The sequence below is a fragment of the Molothrus aeneus genome, chromosome 10, assembly GCF_037042795.1.
Source record: "Molothrus aeneus isolate 106 chromosome 10, BPBGC_Maene_1.0, whole genome shotgun sequence".
Classification (NCBI taxonomy): Eukaryota; Metazoa; Chordata; class Aves; order Passeriformes; family Icteridae; genus Molothrus; species Molothrus aeneus.
In genome coordinates this window covers 11,151,029-11,161,414 of record NC_089655.1, presented here as the reverse complement: position 1 = coordinate 11,161,414, position 10,386 = coordinate 11,151,029, and the positions used below count along the sequence as shown (strand labels likewise).

Sequence of the window (10,386 nt, the reverse complement as noted above, 5' to 3'; positions counted from 1 at the left end):
CCCCGCTGGGTTTTACCTGTCCGTGCAGCAGAGCCCCGCTGGGACGGCGAGGTGTCCGTGGGAGCCATCAGGGACCGACCCGGAGCCGCCGCGGCCGCTCCGTGTACAGGGACGAAGCGGTTAAATCCGAGCAGCGCCGGGGGAGGAGGTTTGGGCCTTGCCGGCCGCCGTCCCGCCGTGCCCGCCCCGCTCCGCGCCGCCCGATTCAAAGTGGCGCCATGGCGGAGCAAGGCCTGGGCATGGCCTCCATGATCCCCGCGCTGCGGGAGCTCGCCGGGTAGGACGGGCCCGGCGGCCGCCATGTAGGGCGTGTGTGTGCGGGGCTGTGCTGCGCTGGGGGAGGCGCGCCTGGCATGTGCGGCGGGGAAGGGGAGAAGGAGGTGTGCAAGGTGTCCTGCGGCCGGGCCGGGTCGGGCTGGGATGTCACCTCAGCTGGTCCCTTCTCCCGCCGCCTGCCGGGGCCTATCCCTCTGTCCCTGCCGGGTGGCGCTGACAGGAGCGGCCTGGTGGTCTCAGAGCCCCGGCCTGAGCCTGAGTGTGCTGTAAGCGCTCACTGAGAGCCCCATGAGCTGGAATTGCCGGGCTCTGCAGTTCTATTGGCAGCACCAGCACTGGAGCTTTGTATTGCAGTAGGCAGTGAGCGGATATGGAGGTACAATTGTATACTGAAAATGTGACCCTGCGAGCCCTGACTGCTGAGGGACAGGCCGGTCACTAAAACAAGAAAATTGAAAAAGAACCCAAACACCTCCCCCCTCACCTCCCCCCCCCCACCCCCCCGTAAAACCTCTATAAACCACCAAGAAATCAATCTGTATTTATTTTTGAAGACTTCTAGAAGAAAGTCAGTGTTTAACATTAAGCTGTTGAGACAGACTTCCAAGTAATTATTTTGTACTTTAAAATTGGTAACATTGGTAACAAAATATCATTGTTTTTAATTTTAGTGCTAGTCCAGAGGAATACAACACAGTTGTGCAGAAACCAAGACAAATACTTTGCCAGTTTATTGACAGAATTCTTACAGAGGTAGATGTTGGTAAGCATTACATTCCTATAATCTAAAACTGTCTTCTTTATACTTAAAGTAATTCCTGTCAAAAATAAAAGTTGAGAACCTTTAAAGAAAGTTTTAGTAGAATACAATACCATTTATGACTTAGTTTTTAATAAAGCCAGTGATGAAGTATTTTCCATTGGGATGTGAAGTTCCCTTTGTAAATAAACCATACACACACATCCCCAAGGAAGGAGGGGTGGATGCTGTGCAGGGTTATATGGATACAAATGCTCCCAACATTGAAAAGCAGGAGTGTCATGGAATGTCACTGTTCATGAGTAACACAGCTTGCAATTCTTAATATTCACATGTGTCTCAGAACTGAAATCTTGTCTGAATCTCAGATAGTTTCTTTCTTGTACTAACTAACACTGGATAGGATCCCTGGGGTATCTGGATAAATCTGATATGATTCAGATACCTGTTTCAATGGAGCAACATTAGATACGTCCAGTGTTTTGTTAAACCTTTTGCTTTCGTTAGCTGAATTTGCCATTTACAACCTTTTATATTCTGGAGGTTTGAAACAATTCTCAGCATTGTTTCTCTAGCAAGACTGTAAACCTCGGGAAATGTTAAGTATTTGCTTTTCTTCACTCAACACACAGCTGGATAGAATTTTAACTGAATGTTAATGCATTTGGGATTAATAATATTTAATGAGTAATTTATACTTTTCTTCATATGGTTTGGAGTCACATAGAGGGCTTACAATATGCACTCAATTACCTTCATAGATTAAAAAATATACTCACAATAAATAATTTGAAACGTTTAATACCATATCATAGTATTTTTTATATATTTAAAAAAAATATTCCTCATAATGTGTGAACAAAATTTTTGAAGTGGTTTATTGCCATGCTGATTTGAATATTGTCTTATTTCTTTAAAGTTGCCTTGGAACTCATTAAGAAATCAGATTCACAACCAAGTTCTGTGATGTTGCTTGATTTTATTCAACATATCATGAAATCTTCCCCACTTATGTTTGTAAATGTGGATGGAAATCAGGAGGAAACCAAATGCAGTTGCATTGGTGAGTTTGTTAAAAATGCTTATGTTGAAGCTTGATATTTTCAGGATTTAAATTTGCAGACAGTGGGATCATCCAAAAGAAGAGAAAGGGGAAAAAGGCAGATATGTAAGTTCATCATTATAAATTTATGAGTGAATATGATTATAGACTTTGAATATTGTGAATGGATTAACACTTGTGATAATGGAAATTTCTCAGGACAGACTTTGACATTATCCATTACCATTGCATAGATATATTATTATATGGTGTTGATGAGATATGCTCTACATGTACTCACTGCTTGGGGGTGCTTTTTTGGCAGAGGAAAATGTCTGGAAATACCAGTGTAGAATGTGTGTCTTCCATTCCCAACCCATGTTCTGCCCCCTCTTTTCCTCTTTTTTAATGGGATTTGCTGAATAAATGTCCCAGTGAAGATTCTGTTTACTGAGCCTACAAGCATTTATCTCAAGGAGTTTAGTTTTAGTGGTAAGCAGTCTGCTCTTAGGGAGGTACTCAATTAGAGATTTTAGTTTTTATAGTTTTTATCTTAATAATAAAGATTCTCTTTTATTGTCCTAGAATTTAGTAACTGGATCATAACAAGGCTTCTTCGTATTGCTGCAGCTCCAAACTGCAACGCATTGCACAAGAACATTTGTGATGTTATCTGCTCTTTACTTTTTCTGTTTAAAATGAAGAGTGGCTCCATTTTTGAAGCACTAACTAAAGACTTGCTACATCTTTTTCAAGACTTAATCATCTTGCATGAAAGAGATGCACAGAGGCATCTCTGGGGAGATGGACTGGTCTGGCCAGTGACTGTGCAGAGATTTTCCAGCAATATAAGTGACAACGTGGGATATTTAAGACTGGCACCATTACAGCTGATGGGTATGCCAAATATAGAACATTTGGAAGTTGTATTAATGTCTATTCTGACAAATATTGTTGCAGATATCTTTTTTGTAAGACAGGATATTATTCTCTGGGGGATAGGCTGCTCCTTGTTAGAGTATGGCAGTCCAAAAGTTAAAACTTTGGCAATGAAGTTTATAGTGAAGTTAATTCATTTAGGAGGACCTCCAGAACAGCTGGCCAGTGTTTTCTTCTCAGTCTTTTTTGAAATTCTACAATCAACACTTGAAATGGATACTGAGGAATCAGAACTCTTTGGAGAGCCACTCTTACTGTTGATGAGGGCATTGCTGCCTTTTGAAGCAGGTTCTTACAAAAATATTGAACCTGTCTACTTGAATATGCTGCTAGAGAAGCTCTGCTCCTGGTTTGAAGGGGATGTGTTTAGGTGCCTTCAGTCTGAAAAGCTGAAAACTGTTTTTTGCCACATGCTGCAGTATTTTCTGGAGTTTGTTCCAGCTGGCTATGAATCTGCCTTACAAATAAGAAAGACCCGTATCAGTACCATATGTAGAATTTTTGTGAATATTCTTGGAACTCAGGAAGAACAAAAGGTAGGTTTATTTTAAAAACTGAATTTATTGTGTGAATAGGTCATATACAAAAACCTATACCTATGCAAAGGAAAAAATCTAGGAAATGTAATTTTTAGTTGCACATTTAGCTTGATACTCCTTTTTCTCAATCGTTTCACATGTTTGTACAGGTCAGGGTTCTTAAACCTGTTGGATGTAGCTGGACTCCTGTTTTTCAGATGTATTAAACTGTCCATAAGCTATGCAGGCACAACTGTCCATAATGATAATATGAGATGGGAGTAAGGCCCAGAGTGCACTCATATGAGGGCAGCTTTGCAAGTAGTGTGCAGTAGTTTGAGATGCTCTTACTTTCCATTTAGTCATGTTTGTTAGGGACAGGTAGACAGAAAAGATTAAATTAAGTCAGAGTCAATGGTTTAGGTTGGCAGGGACCTTTAAAGGCCATCTAGTCCAACTCCCTGCAATAAGCAGGGACAGCTTCAACTAGATCAGGGTTCAGAGCCCCACCTAACCTGACCTTGAGTGTTTCCAGGGATGGGACATCCACCACCTCTCCAGACAGCATGTGGTAGTATGTCACCACCCTCCTAATCAAAAGTTTGTTCCTGATACTCAACCTAAATAAACCCTATTTTAGTTAAGAAGCATAACAAGGTTGTTGACAATGAGTTGTTGATATGCTGAGTGCCTCTATTCCATACATTCATCTGTGTATCCTACCTGTTTGTTAAACTCTGTGTGTCTGTGTGATGGCTTTGGTAGCAAGGTATTATGCCAGGAACTACAGCTGAACAAGCTGCATCCTCTCTAGTAGCAGAACAGGAAACTTCATTGCTCATAAGAGCTTTCATCTTGTAATAAGGTTTTTTTGAATGGAAAGGTTTTTATGAACTATTTTACCATGATATTTTGCAATTTAATATTTTAAGTCAAAAGCAATAATACCACATCTTTAAGTAAGGCAGAGCATACATCATGGTACCTCTGTTGTTTATCCATCCCAGTATCTGGTGAGTCCACTTTATACAGCATTAAAAACACAAACAGAAGAAATCTTTGAGGAGATTCAGCAGAACCAGCTGGAGAGCTCAGATACTGATGGGTGGAGCAGCAGCAGTGACGAAGTTCCAGAGAAAAGACGGAGACTGAGCCTATCCACAAAACATCCAAAGAAATCTCCTGCACCTTTAATGTATGGCACTTAATAACTGCTTTTATAGTCATTTGCCTATTGAATAGTAATGACAACTTCTTGAGGCAGTTTCTTCTTAACAGATTGAAAGAGCTTCTGGGGAAAAAATCTAAATTATATTTTGAGGGATCAAAATCTATTGGTGATTTTTAAGTTAAACTTTATTAAAGAGGCTGTTTTGAATGTGTTCAATGAAAATTATTTTCATTTTTTCCCACTGAAAACTGGGAGCGTACCTAGTGTGACAGAATTGTGTGTGGCTGTGGTCTTACACTGGATGTACTTAAAGCAGGTCTAGTTAAGTTATGCTCAGATGAACAAAACCAATTCTCTCAGTCTCTGCTGTGCTATGCTCCCTGATTATCTTGGACTTGTGCCAGCAGTTGACCTCTTTGTCTTTGGGCACTCAAAATTGCCTTGGGCATGCTGCACTCCAGGTGTGGGCTTGTGATCAGCCTTCACTCTTTGTGTACAGCCCAGGGTGTAGTTGCCCTTCTCTAAAACAAGGTCACACTGCTCTAATATTCCACTTTTCCACAAGCCTGCTGGGTCATTTTCTCCAAAGCTGCTCATTACTTAGTTAGCTCTCAGTCTGTTCTATTGCATCAGGGGTTTTTTTGCCAGTTGCAGGACTTGTCATACAGACCTTCATAAAGCTCTTGTCAGCCTAACTTTGTAGACAGTTGAAGTTGTGTGAAAAAGCAGCCACTTTTCTCCACAGAGCTGCCTGTCTCACTGTAGAAGGGAATCACGTGCATGATTTTCCTTTCATAAATACATACTGGCTGTTTCCAGTCACCTTCTTGTCCCTCATGCAGGTAGAAATTAATTCAAGGAAAACTTTTTCCGTAATCTTCCTAGGGCGTGAGATTAGGCTGACAGGCCTATAGTTCCTTGGATTCTCTTTTTGTGCCTTTCTCAATGATTGGTGTAACATTTGCCATTTTATGGTTGCTAAGACCTTCCAAGGACTGTAGAGTTACATGTTTGTAGCCTTTCAGATAAGTCTGATATGAGTCATACTAAAATTCAGAGTAGGATCTTTTAGGATCTTTTCCTTCCTAGAAACACATTTAAGCTAAAGCTTCATTTGATGTTTTCCTAATCCTATATCAAATATGGATTAGCTCTGGTTTTGCTATGATTATTTCTCTTTTCTGAAATAAAGTATGTGTGGGAAAATAATTAATATGTTCAAATTACAGACTTAGCCCTGTAAACATGAAACTGAAGAGTGCTCTGTGGAATGCCATCACTAAGAAAGCTGCATCCTTAATATCTGTCCTTGAGGAAGAAGTTCTGCCAGGGGATGTTCTCCAGCCTGTGGAAGGGATCGCTGTGATTCTGCGATTGGCTGCTCTGTGCATCGTTCATTGTTCTCCCCCAACAGATTCCAGCAGGTAAAGGACCAAGGGGAAGCTGGGACCAAGAGTTTCTTGTAACTCTCGTTACAATTTGTGTAATTTAATGCTTGTCTGTGTCTCAGGATCAGTACTGGATGGGTCCTGTACATTTTGAAGAAGTACATTTCCTCACTAACTTGGCTTACAAGCAGTTAATATTCAATATTGTTTGTTGCATTTGTTGCATTGATGTGATTTCTGTTTTAACAGTAAAGAGCATGGAGTGTCTCATCCATATAACTCTGATACGTGTAAGAATACTCCAAGCTCCTCAGATTCAATGGTGAATATACAGTTCAAGTGGATTTCCTCTGATTTTACCACAAGAGTAGTGAAAGTCTGCAGAAACCTGTTAGAGGCTGCTACACAGATTGTTAATCTAGAACAAGTGACTGACAGAGTAGTAAAAATCTTTGATGCTTTGCTATATGCTCAAGGTAAGAAACCCTTTAAGATTGTCTTGGATTTTGTAAATTAGGAATTCATCTGACTGTATTAAGTCTGTTTTGGTTGAGGGGCTGAAATTATTAATCTTGTGCTAGTATTCCAACTCTTTTACAAAAAAGGTTAAGTAAAAAAAAAAAATTATTTTCTGTTTAGAGACCTTCATTTGCATTCCTTTATGAACATCATTTACTTCTTTTTGTCTGTACTTCTATTGATTTTTATCTGATCAAGAGAATATATGGGGATAGTGAAAATACATAAAAAAGGAAAAAAACTTTAGCAGTTTTCTTTTAAAGACACATAGAGGCAGCATAATTTACTGTCTTTGTTCCACTCAACAATTTCAAAGCTTGCAAACAGCTTCAGCAAACATGGCATGCATGGTACCAAAAATATTGAGTACTTCCAGTTTTTTAAAAGTAACTACTAGGATGGAGGACAGACTCAGTTACCAAGACTAAAATGTTATTGTGAGTTCAGGCTTACCAGACACCCAGAAGTCCAGCTGAAAGTCTTTGCACAAATCCAGAGATACCAAAGTTATATTAATTCTGCTGCTCATGTGTTACATTCTGTCATCTGTTTAATGAGATTTTTAGGTTATTCTGATTTAGCACTACATGATTTATTATTACATGCCTAAAAAGTATGATATTAACATGGGGGAACAGTGACACTAATCTTTGTTGATAGAAAAAGTAATATTTTGTAGCAAATTAAGAGCATAAAATGTTTTATAAATGTTTGTTTTGCTGCTTCTTTCCCCTAGTGAAAATCCCACTGAGTGATCAGATTCTCGATGACTTATGTGGATTGCTGTCTCTGCCCTGGATTTACAGCCATCCTGATGATTCTTCTTTCAAGCCATCTATCTGGGGGTTTGGTCCTCCAGTTTTGAGTCAAAAAACTGCACAGAGTTTCTGTAAGTATGTTAAAGTATAAAGCCTAGTTCCACTTCGGAATGATTGTTCTAAAGTAAAATTATTTTATTTGCCTTCTTATGATGAGTGATGGTATTAAAAGTTTAAATCAAGTAATTCTTTGCTTTTTCTTTTTTCTCTTTAGCACCCCAAACTCAGTCACACTGTGTGTTCCTTCTGACTCTCTTCCCAAAAAACATTCATCTGGATTGGAGAAAATCAGTTTATCACTGGGCATTACAAAGTCACCATGAAATAATTCGGGCTACTTGTGTTAAAGGATTCTCTCTCCTGCTTCATCCTGTGCAGTCCTGCAGCGTGATTCCCAGAGCTCTTTTGTATGTATTAATGCAGCTTTCTGTCTTTGTGCAAGAAGAAAAATGGGCAAATAATAAATGGAGCATAAACATAAAAATAAATGTTCGTTTCATACGAAATTTGCTAGATCTTGATTTCAGAAAACATCAGCTATCAACAGGATAGGTGCACATGATGATGTCTGTGTGACAGAATAATGTTCACATTCTATGTCAGTATGCAATTCCTTTGCTAGGTGGAGACCCTAATTTAAATTAGGAGGGGAAGGGAGATATCTTTGTCAGTGAAATCCATCTTGTATTTGTCCATATGTCTCTTCAAATCTTTGCAGCTTCTCTGGCTTTTTTATAAATGTCTTAGTGTCTTCTGTCCTTTTGTGTTAGTCTTCAGTTTCTTCTTTACAGCATGCCAGCCTCACCATGCCCAGTGCTGCTTCAAACATTTAACAGAACATGAGGGTGATCTGAAAAGGACAAAGATGATTTAGTGAGACAGATCATCCTTAAGCTGTCCTGATAGTACTGTCAGTGTAGTTAGAGAACTCAGACAATGTAGAAAAACTAATTTCTAGGTAAATGACCTATTAAAACGATTTCATTTTTGTTTCCATTTCAGAAATCAAATCAAAGATGAGTCTGAGCTAGTCAAGGAGGCTTGTGCTGCTATAGTTGGGAAGTTATCTTGTTGTCTTTCTGGTCCATTCCACCTCCGACCTTCCTTAGCAGACTCTGCTGTTAAGGATGTTACTCATGATATTTTGTGTAGCAGCCTTACTGTGACTTCTGCTCTAGGAAAAACTTCTTCTGTGCAAGCCTGTGTTTTCAAGCCCTTTTTCATTCTACTTGAGAGCAAAGCACCCAGTTCAGTAAAGCTAGGTATGTGGCTTTACCTTTAGTAACATTTTACACTTCCATCTGAGGTACTAAGTCATTATATCTGTACCTTTCTCCATTCCTTTTATTCTGTGTTGGGTTTTTAATAGTTCTATTGATGTTTGAAGTGTTGTATTTCAATTGATATCACTGCTGATATTTAATGTTGTCAGTGATGTTCTTTGTAAGCTGCCTTGGCTTAAATTTGGTCTATGGCTATATCTAAAACTGTAATACTTGATAAAATCTGAATTTTAAATATCTCCTCTGATTTCACAATATTTATTCTTTTGGTTAAAAAAGTAAAGTGTGCTTTATGGTTTGTTTGCCTCACTCTTTTGTGCACTTCAGTAGATTTTGAAAAACTATTAAAAGCATGTTTTTCTTCCCTCCTCCAATCCAGCATTTATAGAAAATATACCTCATCTTTGCAAACACCTGGATTTTAATACTGATGAGTCCAGTGTGAAGTCTCTTGTTGGGTCTTTATTAAATCTAATGGAAGATCCAGACAAAGATGTAAGAGTGGCTTTCAGTAACTGCATAAAGAACATACTAGAATCCTTAGACTCTGAAGAAGGATTCATAAAAGAGGTGAATTCATGTTTATTTTTGGGTTTTGTTCCTAACTTACTATGGTTTTGTTTCACTAGTGTCAAACACTAACATTGATGTGTTTTTGCTTTCCTGTGTATCAGCTGTTTGTTTCAAGGATGAAAGAAGCCTACACAAATGCCAAAATGTCAAGAAATAATGAGCTTAAAGACACCTTGATTCTCACAACAGGAGATATTGGAAGGTATTTTTGATAGTATGTTGAAAATTGCCAAGTTGTGTCAGTTTGTGATACAAAGTGCCCTTTCTTTAAGTGTAAGATTACTTATTTTGAAGTCATCCTTTCCCCAGTCCATTGCAACTGTTTAGAGCTGTTGATTCCTGTGGAACATTCCTCATTTTCTCATTTTCTTCTGCCCTGTCACAGGAAGTACAGATAAGCCATGCAGATACAAGAATGACTCATTTTGCATGACGGCAATTGCATGTTCTTAAGGCATTTTATTAATGCAACAATTCCGTTTTATTTTTTAATCCTTTTTCTTCTGCTTACTTTGTAAGGGCATCCAAAGGAGAATTGGTGCCATTTGCCCTCCTGCATTTGCTGCACTGTTTGTTGTCCAAGTCACCTTCGGTGGCCGGAGCAGCGTACGCAGAGATCCGGGCCCTGGCAGCAGCCAAGGCCATAAAGCTGCAGGCTTTTTTCAGTCAGTACAAGAAGCCAATCTGTCAGGTAAAAAGGGTGTGTGGTTTAGAAAGTGCATGTCTTTGGGTTCTTTGTGTATATCTTGAAAATGGAGCTCAAGGTCAAAATTGCAGTATTGCTCAAGGTGAAATCTCATAGGACAAGAAAGAAATTATTTTAAGGAAAAAGCCCTACCAACATTTAGGAAGGAATGGGAAATCTTTGACTTTGTTGTGATCTCCCCTCAATAGTGTTGCTTCTCTGTTTTATTCCCTATATGCTTCATTCTGAAGTAGAGGCTCTTGCATTCTGTAGTACTCTTGCTGCAAGACACTATGGTTTAAAATTGCAAATGGAGTCAGTATTGCACAAGCATAATTCTGCCATGATTGATTAAGGTTTTTTGTTATATCCATTACCTAATGACAGCAAGATCTGTTTAAAAAGAAAATTGTC

The 10,386-nt window shown here is 39.2% G+C and overlaps 1 protein-coding gene across 2 annotated transcripts in view; it reads left to right on the top strand.

Annotated features, from left to right (window-relative positions):
- The first annotated feature begins 218 nt into the window (after positions 1-218).
- The window catches only part of ATR (ATR serine/threonine kinase), a 39,278-nt gene continuing 29,110 nt past the window's right edge, over positions 219-10,386 (top strand). Inside the window, exons 1-13 of one of the 2 annotated variants that reach the window (XM_066556467.1) lie at positions 219-277; positions 948-1,039; positions 1,956-2,099; positions 2,664-3,553; positions 4,543-4,730; positions 5,936-6,105; positions 6,358-6,570; positions 7,350-7,502; positions 7,646-7,838; positions 8,434-8,693; positions 9,094-9,284; positions 9,389-9,489; positions 9,807-9,978. In XM_066556467.1, coding sequence (XP_066412564.1) covers positions 219-277; positions 948-1,039; positions 1,956-2,099; positions 2,664-3,553; positions 4,543-4,730; positions 5,936-6,105; positions 6,358-6,570; positions 7,350-7,502; positions 7,646-7,838; positions 8,434-8,693; positions 9,094-9,284; positions 9,389-9,489; positions 9,807-9,978 — 2,826 coding nt within the window. The remainder of the gene's footprint in view (positions 278-947; positions 1,040-1,955; positions 2,100-2,663; positions 3,554-4,542; positions 4,731-5,935; positions 6,106-6,357; positions 6,571-7,349; positions 7,503-7,645; positions 7,839-8,433; positions 8,694-9,093; positions 9,285-9,388; positions 9,490-9,806; positions 9,979-10,386) is intronic. The other variant, XM_066556468.1, reaches the window with a different exon arrangement.